Genomic DNA, 21,360 nt, shown 5'->3' with positions numbered 1-21,360 from the left:
AGTGACAGTGAAGTGGTAAAACTGCCTTCTGCAAAAAGCACCGTGAGTAGTGCCACCTCAGCGGGCTGTATCGCTGCGTGATTAAGTTCTTACCAGACTTTTTGGTAAAGGCAACCTTCCTGATCTGATAACTGCCAAGGACAAGCCAAATACGCAGGGTCAATCTATGCACGTTTAATCCCCAGAAGGCAGATTAAGTGTATAATTGACCCATATAATCCATGTATCATCTCCAGTGAAATGTTTTCTATGTCCGGTTTAGGCAGACATGAGGCCCATAAGAAAGCGATCAGAGACACAGTATTACCATTGCAGTGGATTTCATCAAAGTTAGAGATGGCTTTTTAATCACTGATCTCAGAGCCTGCTAGATTTAAGCAGATGAACTAGCACTAAGCACATCTGTTTTAATCCTTATCTTCTACTCAGGCTGGTGTCTTCAAGAAGTACAAGGAGGAAAAAAATAAATTGATTTTTTTTTAGGTCCTTGCAATCTTAGGAGCTTCTCTTGGTGTTTTGATCTCTCATATCAAAAGCATGTTTTTGTTTTTTTCGGTAAGATATTGAATTAATCATCAGAGAGAAAAATGCCATCTGCGCTATTTAGGGACTGCATCAGGATGCTGGAATTCGCAGGATCTCAGGGAGCTCACTCGACGTTCAGCAGCCTTTTGTGTACGTGCTACTCGCCTGCGGCTGGGGAGGAAATAGTCTCGCTATGTTTTACAGTAGTGTTTACCAATTTATGAGGAAGAAAGGTTGGCATTCACACTATCTACTAGTCAATCAGACTTTCTGGATCACATATGTTCTGACAGGTTGAAACCTATACTGTGAGTATCTAAGGGTGTGTGTCAAGATACACACACATACACACATGTATAAATAACTTCCACCAAAGGGCACAACCCTTACAAGTCAAACTCCTAGTGCCTTCAGACAAACTTACAGATGTATAAACTCTGATCCTATGAAATTCTGAGTGTCCCGAGCCAAAAGGGACCTGAATTTTGCAGGATTGGTCTGAAGACTCGAGATCACTCTGAAGATATTTCCCTATGTTTAAGATACACCCGCCTGCCTCTGCCTCATTGTTCCTACAAACAGTCACGTTCTGCATGTCAACTCTGCCCCCTTTCCGGGGAAGAAGTGATAAAATTTTACTTTCTATTAGGCACTACACGGAGTTTGCGATCCTTCTGCACTGCATGCAAAGTATCACAGCGGTTTAAATCCCAAAGCACCCAGCCATGCACAGGAATGCGGGGAGCGGACGCTACGATGCTATTCTGAAACCCTTCTGTTACCACTGTTCTCCACAAACGGGCCTTATTACAGTGTTTTAGCTTTAAATGTTATCAAATTAGTGAGCCAGGCCAAGTAAATAAGTCATGTTACTCTGCAGTAAACAGCACTGCCAAAAAGCTAGTTAGGTTTTGATTACCAGCAGAACTCCACGATCAATCTGTTCGTTCAATGATCCCAAGAATACAGATTTTTAAAATTAAGATGACTCTATTTCGGGGGGGGAGAAAAAAACCCTGACTAATTTGCAGAATTAAGATGATTAACACACAGACCACACAGAAATATTACAATAATCTTCCACAAACACCAGTACCTCCCGAAGAGCATAGCCCTGTTCCGCAGGTACGAGCAGGGCACGCGATGCGGGGGAAGAGACATGGTTTCTGAGCTAAGAAATCACGGCAAATGCCAACAAAGATGCATTAACGCAGCTTCTGTTGGGAGATGGCCTAATGCACTCTGCAGCCTCTGCTCCTGGGAGGAAACAAAGGGAAAATGAATGGAAATGCTGGGCAGGACTGTGGAGAAATGTGGGGATTAGGAATATCCTGGGAGCTGCAAACCCCACCGAACGTGTGACAGGCAACCTTGTGCTGTGCACCTCCGCTCTTGCGCTACTCACGACTGCACAGAAAGGGGATTTAGCCCTAGATTGTGAGTGTCTCTCACATGATTCCACTGAGAGCAGAAACTGCCTGCAGGCACATTTAAGCTGTTCACCTGCCACTGCTGCACGTATTACCGTATAACATCCCAAAACTGGACTTTTAGCTTTTGGCTGGGGTATGCCAGCATCACTGCACTAAGGCAGCAGAGGAGCTGGCCTCAAAAGCGTTAATAATCTCATTGCCTAGAGAAACTCTGAAGCTAAGAGGATTGCTCCTCTGCCACCCTGGGGGAAGCAAGAACAAAATCAGGTCCAAGTCTAACTTGGCATCGTAAATACCATTTTTGATTATGACTCTTCTCTTTCTTATTAAAAAGGTAGCTAGCACCTAAAACGTCTTTGGAAAATATGACCATCGGTGCAGAGACCAAAGGAGCTTAAAGACCCTGTGGCCATGCTGCTTCGCTGCGTTAGGTGAGGAGGACAAAGGCTAAGCTCGGGACAACAGAGTTAAGCATTTGCTCCCATCCTTGGGAAACGTAGGTGAGCACAGCACTGATTTAAACAGGGTCTGGGTCCAGGTGACCCCCACGTACTCACAAACCCTGCTGCTACTGACCTGCCAGCAGCATCTCAGCCTTGCTGAGAGCTGACCTCAGGAGCAATCAGATTCTTCACCTGCAACCTGGCAAAGACGAGACACGACCGCTCAAAACGTCATTCCGATTTTGGGTGGCTAGGGCTCGGCGCATCCCCCTCCCTCCTTGCGAACCAAGGGCCCCGCAGCTCACGCCGCTCGCGGGCGCACACTCACGTACACGAGACACGTGCGAAGAGGCCGGCAGCATCGAGTCCCAGCGCCGGCATGGGGAATGGGAATGGGAGCGGGAACGGGAACAGGAATGGGAACAGCTCCCACGTGCTGCGGCTCCCGCCTGCAGCCGGCGTGGGTCAAAACAGGCACAGCAATGCGAAAACCCTGCTCTTGGTTATTTTATTCTGCATGGACCAGGGAGACTTGAGGAAAGCAAGGAGGGAAAGAAAGGTTTTGGACTTTTTGCTTTCCACCAAGGTAGCTGCTCTTTTTTTTTTTTTTTCCATGTCAACTGTTAATTTGTTGAAAATATGGCTTAGTAAAACTAAGTACGAGTGGATCAAACTGAAATCAGTATTTGTGCTAATTACAGCCTTTTGAAAATTGGAAATAATGGCCCAAAGGGTATAAACACACCAACTGTGAATCATAGGGAAAGGATGAGGGAAAAGGCAGTGTGGGCATTGAAAAGAACAGTCCAGATGAGCTCTGGAAATTTAACTGCTCATGAAACAAATTTCAACACAAACGAGCAATGCACTCGCAGGCCTGCTGCAGATGGAAGCGACAGTCTTTTGTTTTATGTTTTGTTTTTTCTCCCCATGCCTGCTTGATGGGTGATTTGCGTCTGGTGCTCTGCGCTGCAAACTCTCCCCGGAGCGAGCACGTGCGGCGCCCGGAGGAGGCACGGCCGTGCTCCGTGCATGAATGAGGCATTCTCAGTGGATATGGGTCATGCTAGTAGATGTACACAGTAAGATTATTTGACTCTAATTCATGCCACTTGATATAATGTGATAAAACATTTGACATGAGAGATAAGTTCCATTTTAATCCGATAAGGTACGGGGGAAAGAAAGAGTGGGAATTGTAAAGGAGGAAGAGGTTTCTAAGGGACAGGTAATGCGCAGAAAGAGAGGTATCGAGTGAAGGAGGAGGTTGGTTGGGGAAAAAAGCAGCTTTCCCTGCACACTGAGGAAGCAAACGAGCGAGTAAAGAAAGCGAGGAAGGTTGTTACAGTTCCAGAGCCGGGAGACTGAGAAATGGCATTGCTGAGAGATGAAAGGAAGGAAAGTAGGAACAGAAGCTGCTTCAAACAGAAATCAATATATGGACAAATACCCTAAAGGAGACTGAAACACTAATGCTACAGGCTGGCCGTCAACAGAAAACCTTCGCTATAGAACAGCTACGAGGACAGAAAGGCTATAACGCAACAAGAGCAACAGAAACAGAGATATCAGTTAACATGCATCCAAATCGAAAACAAACGGGCATCACAGGTCACTGTTCTCTTACAGTCCAATGAATTTATCTTGTGCAACAGAAAAATAGCTCTGAACATCTGGGTCAGTTCCTACCACGCCATCTTCATCAAGGAGACCGTGTCTCAACTTTACCTTTGGTGTCAGACACCACACTGTGGTCCTCCTGAAATATGGAAGTCCATTCGTAATCAGCTCTGTTTTGGTTAGCTTTTAAAATTAAAATTTAGCATGCTTAACTCACTGTCAGTTTTGGAGCGCTTGTCAATGAAACACACTGCAAAATGTGCAGAAGAGATGGCCCTTAGCAAATGCATCTGCCAAAAACCCGGCTCAAATTTTAACAGTGAGAACAATGACCAAGATGTTCTGTTACAGAGAGATTTACCACAAGCTTAAACATAGTAAAGGGCTCTCTTAGAAGATGCTCTTCCCTTAAAATCCACACACAGACAGACCAAGACACAGTAGACTAGAGTAGAGATTTAAAGCAGGCAGAGAGCAGATACGAGCCTTAGTCAGAAAGAAAGGAAAGATTTATTTATTTTTTAAAGCTATAACCAATAAATTTTCTCAAAATGTGACTTATCCTCCTGTCTTATTTTGTCACATTTTGGGTCTCTCCTGCTTGGTGTCCAAGGAGGAGAAGGCATTTACTTACATCAAATAACCTTTCTATATACATCTCCTCATTGACCTTATCACGCAGGACATCCTGAGAGTGGCGGACAAATGTCACATAGGCATCAGCAACATCCATCCCCGGCTTCTGCATGGGGGAGAGAAGAAGAGAGAGAGAGAGAAACATGAATAGCGGCACAGGGAGCAGCTCCTCTGTGTAGCCTCGTCGCTGCTTTTCCTTCTCCTCCATCTCCTGCCGTCCTCCTGCAGTTTGCCCTTTCCTTACCTGACGGACACCGAGTCCCGCTGCTTTGTGCCCCGTGCCCAGCAAAACACTGTGTGCAGCCCAAGATCATGCAAAGACACTTGCTCCTTCTCTTCTTTCGCCTACAGCAAAGCCGGCCAGAGGAATAAAGCTCTTCCTCCACATATCGACGCCGGGAAGTTGTCTTGCTACCTTTGGTGCTGTTGACCTAATGAGTGAACCAGCAAGCCGGGCTGGGGATTTGTTGTTTTCTTGGGTCATCTTCTCTATGCAAGCCCTCTGGTTTCCGAAGGTAGAAAGCTAACAGCCAGAGCTGGGCTCTTGGTTCTTCTTCTACGGTGTGAGGATGCGTGCAGTAAGCAGCTGGTGTTGCAGGAGGCATCCCAAAATCACCTTTCTTTTTCTGTTTAGACCCCTGACTTTAGCTCACATTTAGTGCTGCTCTTAAGAATAAATTGGGTAAATGGTAAGGCAGGGAATGTATGTCTACACGAACGTTTAAGCCGCTGCTAAACTGCGGCAAGCCTGCCTGTGGTGTCACATCTCTACAGCTCTCTGCAGAATTTAACTGTTTTTAAACAGTAACCTGCAAGTGTGTAAGATTTGGGGGACAACAGCATTTCTTTAAAGAAAATGGGAACTGAAGCAGGTGGATGGGAAAATACTTAAAAAAAAAAAAAAAATCCTGTTTGAGTTCACATTGCTTGATATATTGGAATCAAACTTACCTCAAAGGAAACCCATTAAAATACTGTAACATGAGTCATTACAAGAGCTGCCACAAAATCTTAAATTTCCATGGCACATTGTAAGTTTGTTAATAACTAGTGTCATTAGTTTCCATTACTGTGATTTACCTCAGATCACAGAGTATCATTTCTCTGCAAGATACGATTGTCAGCCACTGTAAATTGAAGTTAGTTAACACATCTGTGTAATTTCCAGGGTGAAAATGAGGACAGTTTGGAAAGCAGTAGGAAGGGAGTTTTTTAATACAAAGCAAACAATTATCAAGCAAAGGGCCAGTGCTTGGCCCTTGGGAAGCCAGTAACATTTCTTAACACCTACTGCAACAATGACAAGGTATTAATTTGAAAAACAATGAGGACAACACAAACGTGGCAGTAGTCAAGTGTTACACTTTCAAGCAATTTTCAGCATGCCGATCGTGCCCATTTCAAGGTGGCATTAAACGGATTGGTTTGTACCCAGACAATTGCAACGGTGTTTGCGGAATTAGATTTAACCGATGGTTTTCTGTTCAACACCAGGATTTCCCCTCTGTCCTCTAGTCAAACAGGTTTTTCTTTCTCCTTCCCCCAGAAAGGCAGTGGCTTACGGACCATGGGGCATCCTCCTGCAAAGGTCTGGGAGCTGTGCGGGGCTGGTGGTTGATTTCATCAAAAATTGTGGGGCTGTCAAGGAAGCCGTTGTAACGTGGCTTCATTTCCAGGGGAAGGTGGGGAAACAACCAAAAAATAACCCAGATGAATGATTTGTGCTCTATTTTATGCAAATAACTGGAGCGTCCGACTGGCTCCAAGGACAGGAGCAGAGCCTCGCTCCTCCCGCATGGCCGCGATGCTGCGGACCTCCCAAGGGTGTCCCAGGTACAGTGCTTTTGGAAAAGCTTGAAAGGGTTATAGAGCATTTTACCAAGACCACTTCCCTGGAGATGCTTTACTTTCCAGGAACATAGAGGTCTCAGAGAAGGCTATGCTTTGCCTTAGAAGTTACTTAAAATAACTGTTCTGTGCTCAAATTCTTGACGACTAAATATTTAAGATGCACTCAAACAACTAGGAATTTCAGCGGAAGGATCTACACATGTTCTAGGGCTAGAAATGAATTTTGAGTCCCTCTTTCTAATGCTCTCAATATCTTGTTTCTATTACTCCAAGACACCAGGATGCCGATCTCTGCACTGGTCTATTTTAAACCACACAAGACCTCTTACTGTTCAAGAGTTTGTCTTTCCCATGCTGGGCTAAATATACGGCAATTTGGTAGGAAAGGTTTCTTTTGAGCTAAAGGGGTGGAAACACCGAATGCAGATGATGTGGTCCAAGATGTCTGATAAATTTATCACATTGTCATGTGAGAGCATGCAGAGCAATCATATCCACGTTAAATGCACATATATACATTACCCATACAGGTCATCGAACTCAACTGAGTTATTCTTGATTTACACTGCCCAGTCTAACTGAAAGCAGGATTTGGTATGGTATATTAAGATCCTCTCTTTTTTCATTTGTAATTGCTCAGGATCTCTCTGCCTGTAAATGTTACAGTAACCCCTTATTCCAGCCAACATTCATATATTACACTTCAACCTAATTTAAATGTAAATTCCTGGCAAGTTAAGTGCTCTGTCTAAGAATGTTAAGGGCTCTTTTCCTTATGAATCAAGGTCTAATTAGAGGAGACGATGTACAGTTTTCCTATACCAATTACAGAAAAATGGAAAAAATTATTTTCATTAACAATTTCCCAAACACATGTTGCTAGCTCATCACCAGTTCCCCAAAGTAATAAAAAAGTCATTTTCTGAAAGAGTAAAATAAACCAACAATTAGAAGAACAAAAATAAAATAGATTAGCTAATGTGTTAGATGTGTGTTGGCTCAGTTCTAACATGTCTGGACCTTTTTGTTTGGAAATTATACTGTATTTGTACAAGTCCAAATGAAGAATTAACAGAATGCACTGCTCCCATTTTTTTTTAAATGTGATTCAAGCCAATTGCATAAATATGGTACCTTTTTGACACCATCTGCAAATTATTGCCTAAACAGCCTTGTAGGTCTCCATAGGAGGGTAACTGCTCATTATGAACGTCATGGAGATATTCTTTCCAGTTCAAATGTTAGAAGTGTGAAGGCCCATAGTTCAATCTTGGCTGTTAATGCATAACGTGGGTTGCTACACATGCCATAAACCAAAGCATGATGCAAATTACTATGACAGAAGTTGTTTAAATTGTGCTTACGGGTACATCCACGTATTTGGAAGCAGCCTTCACCTGTAAAAGGAACAAGAAGAAAGTTTACACCATCAGTATGTTTTCAGGTCTTTCCTTTTTCTTTAAACACCTGTAAGAGCTTCTCCGGCCAAGACTCGGGACAACATAATGCTGAGCGAGGGAAAAAGGGTGATAAAACTACGTTCCCCATCTAAAAGAATAGACAAGGGTGGTATTTTTGTTGTTGTTTTTTTTTGGAGAGGTAACTTTACTGCTGCTAAAGCTCTAATAGCAACAGATGATAGTGTGGGAGTTGTGCTTCTCCCTCTTCTACTTCAGCGAGCGGGGGAAGACGGGGTTCGTAAGTAGACATCGTTATTTTCTTCGGAGGCCTCATTCTCCGCCCGATGCCACGTGTCTCCGAAGGCAGCGCGTGTCTCTCCCATCGGGACCTGCATCCCGGGGACCGTGGGAGCCCGCCGGCACCGTGGGCACAACGGCATGGCAGGGCTGGCAGGCACCTGCACCAGGGTGGCCAGTGGAAGGTGCCCAAAGGACCCTAATTTTGCCCCCTGCCCATAGTCCCACACGCAGCGTGCTTCCCCCGGCTCTGCCTGGGACATTATTTTCCCCCTTTTTTGCTGACCCTGGTGCTGGCAGGAGCTCGCAGACCGCGTCGGGGCAGCGTGCTCACGCCACGCAACAGAGAAGTGCCCCGAAGCTCTTCTGCTTCCCAGACCCTGAACAGCTACATTAGTTTCCTACAGTTTTCCTCCCCTTTTAAAATGTTATTTGAGGGAGGGTATCAGTGCGTGGACACCGCACTCTGCGGTGTCCTCACAAGCCGGCGGGGGCTGCGAGACCCCAAAATGTACTTTGTCTCTGGTGGACCACGCAGCAGGGTGCGCATCGCCTGGCACGGGAGGCGAGGTGGCCCCCGATGTCAGGGCCCAGTCTTCCAACCGAGCAGTGCCCAGCTGGCCAGAGAGACCTTTTTCCCACTGTAGCATAAGGCACCGTGTCTAGAAAGAGTACGGCTGGGATTTTCCACAACGCTTCTGCTTTTAATTAGGGTAAGCGTTGCCGGCCATCTTTGTTTGGGTGTAAAAGCTCACCTGCTTTTAAATATTTCTAAAGCTACCATTAAAACAGCCTAAATATAACACGCACACAGTTGCATCTTGGGATGAATAAATTATGTGTCCCGAATGAGAGAATGAATGTATGTGTGAGACAGAATGTGAGAGTGGGTGGAAGCACTCATATGGTGTGTGTGGGGGGTGCATAATTAAGCACAATGAGGCGATACAAAAGACCAGACTGGTGGTAATTGCCGAGGTGAACGCCGCAAGTATTGGCAGCGCCGGGGCTGCCGAGCCGGGGGGCAAGAAGAGAGGGAGGGTGCCGAGCGCCTGCCGCCGCGGTGTGACCCGGGGTCCGGCCGTCGGAGGGGACGGAGGTGGGACGGGGTCACGTCCCGGCACACGAGTCGATGAAGGAGGTAGCAAAATCAGCGCCAAGCCCTCGCTCCCAGCGAAGAGCGAACGCTTGTCTCTCCTCCGGGTACCCCCCGTTTCCAGCCGGCCGTCTGGGCGCCTCGCCCTGTCGCCGCATTTATCCTCACAACTTTCTCGGGGGTAGCGAAGAGCTATCCCCTCGCTCCTGCCGAAGGGGAGCGGAGGAGCCCCAGCCTCCGTGCGCCAAGGCAGCTGGAGCCGGGCCAAGGGCTGCAGCTCCGGAGGAGCAGGCAGGCACGGCTCACCCACGCCGGCGTGGAGCAGCCGCAGGCAGGGCTGCCCGAGCTAGCTCCGAACGAGCGCTTTTTTTCCCAGCAACACAACTAAACAACCAGGAGGAAAGCTCGGAAAACGATGCGGCTTGGCAGCCCGCAGCATTCAACCCGGGCTCTGCGCTCAGGGCTGCGCCGTGCCGTGCGCCTCTACCTTCAGGTATCACGCGGGGCGTGAAGTGATGCAGCGGCGCCCCAGGAAACCTGCAGTCTGAGCGTGGATTTAGGACTCGGGTCCAGCTTAGCACCGCTGTCTCAAACTACCTTCTTCTCCAAAGCCGAGAGGCGACGAGAATAACTCAGTCGGCTTCCTGCAATCTCCCCCCTCCACCCACAAAAAAACTGAGCTTCTTCTCCTGCCCACTCCCCTTTAATCAGAATAATTACTTGTTTTTCTTTAAACTCAGATTTGGCTACATTTCGTGAAATTTCCAAACTGCCGGATGTTGTGTGATTTTTGCTAGGCTGCCGTTTTTCACAAAGTGTGTGACTTTGCCATGGAACGTCTCAGTTTACCATACAAATTTTGTGCAGAACAAAAATAAGATCTTTTACTTCTGTCTCCCTTGGGTAATATGCAGTCTTTAGTTTTAATTACTGTAGGTGTAATTCTCCGCCTACGGAGGCCATCCAGATTAAAGGGAACTTTAGCAGCTGTCATTCCTGTGACTCAGTGGATCTGCACATGCAGACGCCCAGCCAGGGCCTGGGCTGCTGCCGCCGAGATGCACTTAAATGTAGCAACAAACAGAAAAAAAAAAAAGTCTGGCCAAATTTAGAAGGGTGTTTTCCTCTCAAAGTGCTCTGCAAGGAGAAGTGGCTAGTGAGAATTTATTAGGACAACAGATGCATTAATTTTATCTTGAATTTCGAGGCAAGAATTGGAAATGAGGATATCCTACTAGGTGATAAAACTGTCTGTCACAAGACCCCCGATTACATGTCACTTGCAGAGCGCCTGGAAAACACGCGATGAAAGAAGTCGGTGGAAGGGGGTGGGAGACTAATGCTTTCTAGAGCTCAGCGGCTTGGACCATCACACTTTGTTGTATTTGTTCAGACAGGGAAAACGTGGGAGGTGGTGCAAGCATGCTGTAACAAGAAAGACTTTCTCTATTTATCGTTGCAAAGACTAAACACGGCAAACCACATTACTACTGTAGGGAACGGAGACTTTCTAAGCCCAGTGCCAAAGGGGTCGGGGCTGTTCCTCAGCCTCTTCTTGCGGCCGGTGCTGCCCAGTGGCTCCCAGCAAACAAGCGGGCCAAAGTGGGAGACGTCCCTTGCCTGGAAAGGAGCAATCCTGCTCCTCTGCAGCATGCCCGGCCTCCTTGCTGGGGGCGAGGGCTCAGCACCTTCCCGGGGATGTGCGTGCACCACCCACAGTAACTATTTGGATGTACATCCCTTCCTGGCTGGAAACTCAGGAAAACTGAAGCTATGGGGCCAGGTTCAAAGGCTGCGGGGCCATCGGAGCGGGACAGACCGTTTTGCTGCTGCCGGGGTGGTTAATTGTCAGAAAGTGTCCGAGGAGCAGCAGGGTGAGGATGCTTGAACCCCAGGCACCTCCATGCTGCCTCCTCCTCACGGGCATCCACAGCCCAAGCGCGGCCGGGGGGGTTCACTCGGCAATCGAAGGGAGCAGCGCTCGCCAGCGTAAACAGTAGGATGTGGTGGGAGCAGCGCAGCATCCACCGAGGAACAGCTTGCATTCACGGAGAAGGAAGGGCTGCATGTTACGCTGTCTACCCGGGCTGATGCTGGTGCTTCCGATGCCTGGAAAGCTGCCGCCTCCACATCCTCTGCTGCTGGCACGCGAGCGTCTCCTAACCCTCTGCAGCACTGGAACGAGGGAAGGGATCCACCCCAAGCCATCCCCTGCATCCCCCCGAGCAGGGATGAGCACAGCCCCGGGGCTGCAACCACGCAGGGGTCACCCTGGGAGAAGAGCTGCACTGCGGGGCAGCGAGTGGGACGCCCTCCCTTCCTCTCCTTCTCTGAAGAACAAAGTGCCTCCAGCACACCTGAGAAGTCAGGAGGATCAGTCTGAACCCCGTGGTGGTTTAGAGAAGCTGCTAGACTTTGTGTGCATGCAGCTGCCCATGAGCAGAGTTTCTTGCCTTCGCTGGTAAGCCTTCCCCCATCCATCCCCGTTTCCAGACGGATCCTACAAAACCGCCTCAAACTCAGAAAAAAGAGCCCAAGAGTAACAAACAACAGACGACCGCAAGTAGCCAAGACAACTCCTGAATGAGATGTTGGAAAGCCTTCCCAGTTTGCAGAGCAGCGCTTTCTGCCTCCTGCCCAGTCTCCGTGATCTAGTGAGCGCAGGACAGGCTGCACACGCAGCAAGTGGGAACGGTGGGTGAAAATGTTAATGCAGCTTTCCAAGCAACCCCAGCCACATGCATGTGGGTGCACGCTTGTCTGCGAGCTGAGCTAACAGAAGCCACGCTTGCAAAGAGACACTCCTGTAAACTTTGTGGTGTGGATTTTCAGAAGACCTGAAATCAGCTGCTATGTGTTCGTCCTAGGAAGCTGTCACAACACTTTTCTGGAATACATCTCAAATTGCTAAACCCTTGGTGGAGACTGAGGCCAGTTTTGCACAAGTATTATTCTTGTACCTTTCTAGGAAATAGGTAACGTGATGAGCTGTGGATTGGTTCTGCAATGTTGGGGAGAAATGTGGCATTAGAGGCACCTTGTGCTGTGTAACCTCATGGCATTTCCCCTACCTTGTTCTCTATTAGAAACACAAAAGCACTCGCTAGATCTCCCTTATTTTGTTTTTTTACTACCTAAGATGGTCACCGTTATGGCCAGAGGACTGAGAGGAACACACCCATCATGCAAGGTGGTAATGAAGCAACTTCTTTAGTTAGGGAAATTGCATGTACAGTGCAATGATTTTCTTCATCTTTGTGCACATCCTCAACAGACTGAACTCCACCAGCCTGAATGACGACTGGAGACAGCTTTACTCTGTGCTACAATACGATGGCCTATACATCTTGGGTGTTTATGTACTGTATATCTGCATACAGGTTGTTTGTCTATTCATGTGGGCTTAGTGTTCAAACATCACAGAATGGCAGAATTATTAGGTAGCTGATCTAGCCCTGGGAGAGCAGGAGATTACAACTCAGGAAAAAAAAAAAAAAAGAAAGGAAAATATTGTCTGTACTTACAGTAAATGACAGGAAAGAAGAAAACAAAGTTCCTTCATCGTATCTAGACAGTTTGGCCAAGACTCCTTCCAAAATGGTGACAAACTATGAAGACAAAAAACACGGCAATTATTTTTAATAATTGACAAGGGTGTAGAAATCAGCATCGGCTTCGAAGAAGCCAGTGGAGCTCCCAGCATTGCCAAAGGAACAGACAAACTGTCCCCGAGCACAGCGGGCCAGGGAGTGGGGAGAAAGGAGCACTGCCTTTCGGGTGCTACGTGGTCCACCTCTCGCCGGGTGGGAAGCACCCCTCGGTGTCACGGGCGATGCTGGGGACAGGAGGTGGGTGCAGTGCATGGGGAAGCCAGCAGAGCCTCTCCGGATGGGGAAGCTGGTGGTTCTTGCTCCCAGTACGCAGTGTCAAGCACGCAGCTAGCTGGGTATTCTTGCAGAAGAATCAAACTGGCATATGTTGGCGGATTATGTTTAAAGGTCTCCACTGTATAATAGGGATGACTTGTTCTCAGAAAGTTTGAAACTAGAGGAAAACACACGCCACCATCTTTCTCCCTGTGTACCAATTTCCCTCTGTGTTAGCGCAGCACACCAGACCTACACAACAACCCAAGGGAAATGCTGGCAGCTGAGCTGGAGGAGCCAACTCTGAAGAAAAACAATTTCCAAACAATTAAACCTGACATTCTGGAATGTATTTCCCACTACCGTCACCTCTAAATTAATTTCTTAGAAGAGCATATGGCGATACTGCGCAAGACGAGTTGTTTTGTCCACACAACCTTACGCGTAGGAGTGGTGACCACCTCTGCGTGCCACCCCAACGTCTACGCAGCAGCACTTAGCAGTGCCACCCCCTGACTGCAGCTACCCTCAGTGCCGTGGGGTGATGCTGACCATGGGGTGTTACCCCATTAACATAACACCCATTCCTTAAAACCACTTCTGGCCCAGTACGGCAATCCTGCTAGCAGCGTATTACATCTCACGCAGTTCCTAATCATCAAAGAGTCACCATGAAAGGACTGGGAGATGTATGATCTTGCCTGTGGGAAACAAGAAGCCAATTCAACATCTTAATGTGTCACATTTTAATGGAAACGCACGTATTAAAAATGCAATGTTAACAGTGAATCACTTCACCTGAAGTCGAAGGTTACCTTTGCCACTAGGAGTGTTATCATTTCTTTGACGGTTTCCTCAATTAGTTCATCTATTTTTGAATGGTACTGGTGCTAAAGAAAAATAAAAGGAGAGGGGGAGGAAAATATTAGCATTGATTGCAGGCAAGAGCTCTACGGTTGTCAGACTCTTCCCTCGGTAAACCACAATACGCGGTATTAAACCAAAGAATGATGCAGCTTATTACCCTGTGCTCCACTACAGTGGCCAGCGATTACTTACACTCGCAGGAGAGACCCTGAATTCAGGAGAATCTTACATCGGTTTGTGAAGCATGGGCAAACCCTGCCCTCTTCTGTGTGCCCGCAGCTCCGGGAGCCACACGCAGACGTCGGAGGGGAGGCTTTGCCATCCCTGTGTCACCAGCACCCCGTGCTCCAAGAGACCCTGAGGTCCTTTTGCTTCAGTTCTGCAGGCACCATCCTGTTCATTTTGCACGTGGATCGCGCCCGGCAATGAGATACGCGGGCTGCTGGAGGCAAAGGGGCAGCCCTTGCCTAGGGCACCGCAAACCGCACAGCCCTCGGAAGGGGAGTGGGGAGGATTTGCTGCCCCAGCAAACCAAAAAGAGCCTTTTTGTCCCACGCAAAAGCCAGCAGGCAGTGCAGCCCCCAGCCCTGGGTGTCAGCAGATCCCGCGGCACTAGCTCGGAACGGGCTGACCAACGCCGGCGCCTGCAGCACCAGCGTTTCTGAGTCTTCAACCCGATTTCTGCACATGCCAAACCTTGCTTAGCTTGGGAGCTCTGATGCAATCAGCTGCAATATGGCTAGAATAGGTACTAAAATACAGTCGTCTTCTAATTTAGAAAAGACCTGTTTCCAATACAAGATTTAATTAGTGAAAACATACAGTATATTCTTATTTTCAATGGACTGAGAAAATACTGATTATGACTGCTTTCCAACACAAAACATTTGATTTTTCAGTCAAACATTTCAAGCACTGGTGCTAGTCACTATATTCATTACCACTTGGCATTAATATTGTTTTAAAATGTTAACATCAAATCACATTGAAAGAGACAAATCTGCTTTAAATACTAATCAGACTTTGGGAAGGAAGACTGCGAGGGCTTTACAAATGCTAGATGTTGGTCTCAGTGTCTGATTGGTAGTCTCTGAACTGCTTTACAGTTTGGGGATTTTTTTTCTATGACAGTAACACATTAATACAGGAATTTGGAAAAAAGAAAATAAAAGTAGGACACACTTACCCACTCTTTAGCAAACTTTTCAGATCATTGGGGACAGAAATAAAGAGGAAAGTGCAAAAGACAGGAAAAAGAACATATGAAGAGAAACAATAAATAAACCAAAATCTTTTAAAAAAAAGAGACGTATGAGAACAACGGCAGCGTGCACAGAAAAAATAAGCAATGGAAAACGAAACGTGATCAAAACCTCCTTTCACTGAAATATCAGAGATCGCTACCCGTAGTATTTGCAGGCAGTAAAACAGGGGGAAGAGACTGGATTGTACCTAACTGCTGACAGTCTCGTATGGTTTTAGGGTTCAGCACCGGGGCAGCTGCGCACCCTTCACCAGGGAGGATGTGCCCGAGAGGTGAGCCCTGCGGCAGGGGCAGGGCAGGGGTACACGGCGCAGCACATCCCAGCCGAAATCCTGGCTGGGGTCACTCAGAGCCTCACCCAGGCAGGAGGACAGGCTGGCACTGCCGTGCCACAGGCTGCGATCTGCTGGGCCCGCTCAGAGGAAAAAACATACACGAACAAGCGATATTTGCATTTGCAGTTCCCATTTCCATGTCCTGCTTTGCAGGTTGAGACATATACAAGTCCCTTATGGGATCATAGTTATGCTTAACCTGTTTAACGCAGAGTTAGCCCTTATCAGCTCCCAGGATTGACCTGGTTGTTCCCAGCACAGCTGGAGATGTAGCTGTGGGGTGACAGGGACGTGTAACAGCTGGGTACGGGTAGGAGCTGCTGACGTCCTTGGCATACGCAGCCAGGACCTCCTACGGGAGATGAAGAAGGGGCTGTGCATATATTGGGGGTGTCTTCCCCGTGACGTTCTCCTTCTGCAGCTGCATCTTCTGTGTGAGTGGAAGACCTTGCAACCAAGGATTTAGCTAACTGCTTTCATTCGGTAAGTCATGAGTTTTAACTCAAAAATGGCTAGCACTGTGAAATGCACTGACCAATGCATTTCCAATTAAAAACTTGTTTAAAAAGCAAGTAAGAGCCCTGATGGAATAAAACCGGAGCTCTGAGAGTGGGAGAGGACCCTGTGCACGCACCAAGGCGTCGTCGCAGGACTCCGATCGCTCATTCCCGTCGTGGCCGCAATCCCTGGGGCAGACTGGGAGCCAGCGCCAGGACCAGTGACCACCAGTGCTCACGCTGCAGCCCCAGCTCCAGCTCCACCACGGGAAGACGAGCCCTGGCCGGGACGGGGTCGGAGAAGGCGGCAGTTTGGAAAACGACTGCCTGGTGCTGCTTTCACAGATGCCTGGCTCGTAAAACCAGTGCTTCTAACAGCTCCTTCCACATTTCTTATGAAAACACCCGAGGTTAAAGATCACATAACTGGTTTGCTTCACCCAGCGTAGCCCCTGCTTTCGATTGAGTTTATCGCAGCTTTCTATTAGCTTGATTATTACAATCCATAATCAGTGCACTACAATGATTCAACTTGACTTTATGTGATGAGTATCTTGCCTTGTCATGTAACAGATTGTGTGTATGTTGTATTTCTCTAAGGACCATCTGACCTTAGATATTAAATAGAAACATACTAGACCAACTGAGAAACATTTAATACATACATTTATCCCCTTAGATGTATTAAAAATTCAGAGGAAAAATAAATATTTAAGATGGTAAAGTATGTTTACCAAATGTTTTAACAGCTGCCTTTAGAGACAGGGAAATGGAAATGAAATGATGGGTGTTTGTTTCACAGGGTAATGCTCGCAAAATGCATTCAAGTATCTGTTAAAGTGAGTGTAACCGAAGGTAGTCTTAAAGGGAAGGTCTTTGGGGTGGGAGGGAAACCGCAGGAGCAAGGTCAAATAATGTGTCGAGAGAGTCTCTGCCCACGTACAGCTTGGACCGTCAGAAAAATCACTGGTTTGTTTCCAATCAAAATGTCTTCTCCGGCTAGGTCTGGGCAAATGCCTCTGTACGAACACCGCGGTGGGCAATTTGAGCTCTTTTTGCTGCTTTTGAACTGTCTGCAAAAGGGTCCTGTCAGAGAGGAGTGTCTGTCCGTCTGTCCCTCCCTCCCTGTCCATCCCTCCAGATGCAGCCACACACCAGGGATGGGGGGACAGAGGGACTCAACGATGCACGGACCCAGCTCCCTGAATTACGGAGGAAGACATAGGCTGGAAACCCGGTTTCTCATCCCTCTGCTGTCTGTCTGACTGTCTCATAATTTCCAGCGGGGACTGGAAGAGGCGGGGTGGCATTTTGTCCTCCCCTCACGGGCTGTGACAACAGATCTATATCCTAACTTTTACCCGCCCATAGCACGACCATCTCAGGGCACAGGTTTATACAGCTTCAAGAAGAGGAGATGGAGGCAGCCAAAATATGGAGTGGCACGAGCAAATGGAGGGGGAGGAAGGAACACTCATTAAAAGAAAGAAAAGAAAAAGGGAGGGTGCATAAAATACTGCAGCCCGAAATGGTAACTTATGCACCGATAATTTACAACTGCTTTACAGGTCTATTAGTTCAGCTATCTGTTAAAAACCTCATGCCCCAGCAACTGCTGCTTGCCAGAGGAGTTAGGCTGTCTCCGAGCTGCCGTACCAAACACCTTCTTGAAGCGGCACAGGCAGATTTGCAGAGCTCATCCCCACTGCAGCCGAGAAACGACCGCGCTGCCGCCTGCTCCCCTCTCACTTGCAGTTTGACTCAGGCCCAACGTGCACGGTGACTGACGCTCAGAATTTGGAGGAAACTGTGGCAAGCACAGAGCGTCAGAAGTTAGCATGAAAAGATGCTGTGAGTGCCTGGTCACAGGGTATCCAGATGCAGCCGACGGTATCGGTCTCGTGCCATCTGAATACTTAACCTGACGGCTTTATGAATGCAATGTGCTTGCTCTGTCGCGATATTGGAGTGTGCTTGCTCTTCGAAACATCCCCATCCCCAGGGACTGTGCTAGTATAACGCACAAGGGTTTGATCCTGGTTTGCAGTGGGGAGCATCGCAACCACGGCCCCTCCTGGCTGATGGGGCACTGCCAGGGCAGATGCTGCAGCAGCTGCAGGCTGAGGGATTTGGGGAGGTGATGGGTATGAATACGGAACGGAAAATGGTAGAGAAGTTCATGTCCAGGCTTAGACAACAAAAGCCCACTCAAGATCTGCCTCAGCTGACCTGGAGGACAAGGGAAGAACCTGATGATAAGCAGTATGAAAACTCTCTTGCAAGGCGACTGTCACAAATAAAATGTCATAACTAAAACATGTATCAGAAAAATCAAAAGAACAGCTGGATCTGATCCAAACACCACTGACATCAGGGCAAGGATCCCTGCTGCATCCAGTGGCTTTGGAGCAAGTCCTCTCAGAGGAGCAGGGTGAGGTAAACAATTGAAAAAAAACCAAAACCCAACAGCTTGCAATGATGCACTGCAAAATCTGACCATGGAGACTTGTAGCAAAAGGGCTTATCTAGGAAGTGCCGACAAACAGCAGGATAGGAGAACCAAACAGTATTTGTGAATTTATTCTGCACTGGTATACGAATATTTAATTTGGCTTGAAGCCACTGTAGCAAAATAATCATTATGATGCATTTAAGCTAGTCCAATTTACCATTTCTTTCTAATTCATAGATTGATTCACAGAAACTTCAACCTGCAACTATGGCTTCAGAAGGAAAAAAGTATCAGCAATTAATTAAAACAGATTTGTTGTTTGAAGACTTGAGTCATTAAGAACCTGGAAATCCAGGATCATCAAGCATGGTGGTTATAGCCAATACTCAAGGAAGTCACAGCAGCTGGAATTTCAATCTACTTTTGGAAGCCATCTATTTTGGTGTTTGGTTTGGATTTTGTTTTTTTTTTTTTTCTTACAAGCATCACAGCAACAACTTGGCACTTCTGTTTTCCTTACGTTTGTCTACAGAAAATAGTCATATACAGAAAGTGTGCTGCCGACATCTGGCTCCAAGGTGCAGTTAATGACTCAATATATACGGTCATCATGCATCAACCAAGCTTAAGAGATACCCTATGCATACCACAGTCCTTGCAAAAAGCCAATCCTAAGTGACAGGGATTCCAAATGTTTATATTCATTAGATTTATTTGAGAGCAACCCCCTGCATATTCATCTGCACACTTTATATGGAAGGCTAAATCCACAACTGATATAATGTCTCTGAAACCAGCACAACAGGAGATCGGAAATTTCATGATATTGCCTTTAAAAGCTGTGAAAGGAAGAACCTGCATTTTTACCTCTTGGCCCATTTCCATACTGCAAAGCTTTGTTGATTGAGCTTTGGCATCCACCATGACATTAAACATGGTGCATATTGATTGAGGGACTCGGAAATCTGTTGATCGGCTGGTTTTCTGCAGCTTTACTTCAAATGCAATCCTGGTTCTGTTAAGGAAAGTAGAAAAAGACATTTCAGTTGCTTTTAAACATACTGAAGATAATGATGATGATAATAATAATAATAATAATGTGAAACAATACTAAGAGTTCAAGAAACCAGAAAGCTGAATGCTGCTGGGAGTGCTACACTGCAATTGTTACAAATGTGCTTTTACTAAAAACGATTTTCCAGTTTAAAAATAAACCCACTTTCCATAATACACACTATTTATAAAGTGTGCAATGGTTTCAAGGAAACTATGACTTTCTCATGCTTGATAAACAGTGTGATGATGTTACAAACAGCAGTGTCAATGTACACCTATAATTTGGTTGCATTAGCTGATTTATAACCACAGACAAAAGGCAAGCCTGACACATTAAAGGAAGCTCCTATTGCTCCATGATACCAACTACAAATAACAGAAACTCGTTCATCGCTCAACTGAAGGGACATTGCCAGCTCGTTGCATTTTTAGGTCTACACGATTGTATTTGCTTGCTGAAAGTTCCCAGTTGTCTCCTAAGTTTATAGAAGTGGTTTCCCTGAACCATACATATTCACCAGAATACGTCTGCAAAATGTGCACGGGCGCAGTCACGCACGTATGTATGAACACACGCAGACGCATCGCACGAGCCCACACCTCTCTGCTCTCCTGAGGTTTCACCGAGCTCAAATTCGACATCCTGGCAGTTACAAACTGTGTTACACCAAGAGCTTTGCTGGGCCAAGGACTACAAAATTTGATCCTGTGTCATATTTTAAAATACCGAGGCATTTGTGACTCTAACATGCGGAATACTCTGCATTACGGTGGGCATTGCCTTGCCTTTTTTTGGAGCCCCTCTGCAGATTCCAGAGGTACTTCACTAATCTAACCTAACACAGAACAATTATCACATCAGACAGAATCTGCCAACAAATTAACATAGGAGCTTCAATTTAGAAATAACAAATAATATCAGCTGCAGCTCAGGAATAACTCTGATCTTGAACGATCCCCAAGGGTTATGCAAATGAAAACTCATTTATAAATGTGAAACTCCTGTTCTTGGGACCAGATCTGAGCTGGTACCTAGGTCCTCCTGCCCAGATTTATTAGGGAAACAGGCCTTCCTTGCAAGGGCTGCTTTCCTGACAGCACCGAAATACAACCAAGTGCGGAAGGCGGGGTGGCTCCTCCATGGTATTCAACAGTTCAGAGACAGACGCGAAGAAAAATGTTGTGTCAAACTGAAATTGCTAAAGAAACCTTAGCCAGGCCCTGTTTGCAGGTGATATAAATAGGGAAGGCAGCATATTGGTTTACATCAGCAGTGGCATTTGAACTGATTTAATTACCAGTGCCAGATTTAGCCTGGACTCGGGGACTAGAATCTTGATAATTACTGAAAGGACCCAAAGTGACTGGGATTTTCCATCTCCTTGTGGAGATGAGCATGTTCCTACTTACTTATGCTCAGAACCATTATATATAGTCATACCATTACAAGCTGGGCCAGGTTTTTACAGAGGGGCAACATATTTGTAGAAAGGTTGAAGCAGTTGGGAAAAAAATTCCGTCTTTCAGGCACACAAGCCCTTCTTCACATGTACCTGGAAACTTGCTTATTTTTCCCAGTTATCTCAGCTGAGCTAACCTGCACTGCAGGTGCAGCAAAGGTGCCTTGGTTCCAATTAAAAAAAAAAAGAAAAAAAAAGAAATAAGTGTTTTGCTGGTGGTGCTGGGGGCAGAGCAGAGAGCAGGGCTCCAGCACTGGGTTTG

The 21,360-nt window shown here is 46.8% G+C and overlaps 1 protein-coding gene across 16 annotated transcripts in view; it reads right to left on the bottom strand.

The window, feature by feature from the left end:
• Window positions 1-21,360, bottom strand: part of CADPS (calcium dependent secretion activator) — a 220,976-nt gene that overhangs the window by 17,533 nt on the left and 182,083 nt on the right. For 9 of the 16 annotated variants that reach the window (XM_069811989.1, XM_069811976.1, XM_069811980.1 and 6 more), the window contains 6 exons: window positions 19,450-19,597; window positions 15,221-15,235; window positions 13,983-14,057; window positions 12,826-12,909; window positions 7,873-7,905; window positions 4,656-4,763 (listed from right to left, as the gene is read on the bottom strand). In XM_069811989.1, coding sequence (XP_069668090.1) covers window positions 4,656-4,763; window positions 7,873-7,905; window positions 12,826-12,909; window positions 13,983-14,057; window positions 15,221-15,235; window positions 19,450-19,597 — 463 coding nt within the window. The remainder of the gene's footprint in view (window positions 1-4,655; window positions 4,764-7,872; window positions 7,906-12,825; window positions 12,910-13,982; window positions 14,058-15,220; window positions 15,236-19,449; window positions 19,598-21,360) is intronic. The other 7 variants (XM_069811977.1, XM_069811981.1, XM_069811985.1 and 4 more) reach the window with 1 other exon arrangement.

Source organism: Haliaeetus albicilla, chromosome 24 (genome assembly GCF_947461875.1).
Source record: "Haliaeetus albicilla chromosome 24, bHalAlb1.1, whole genome shotgun sequence".
In the NCBI taxonomy this organism is placed as follows: Eukaryota; Metazoa; Chordata; class Aves; order Accipitriformes; family Accipitridae; genus Haliaeetus; species Haliaeetus albicilla.
The sequence above is the reverse complement of the archived record's forward strand: the minus strand, read 5'-3'. Positions and strand labels throughout refer to the sequence as shown.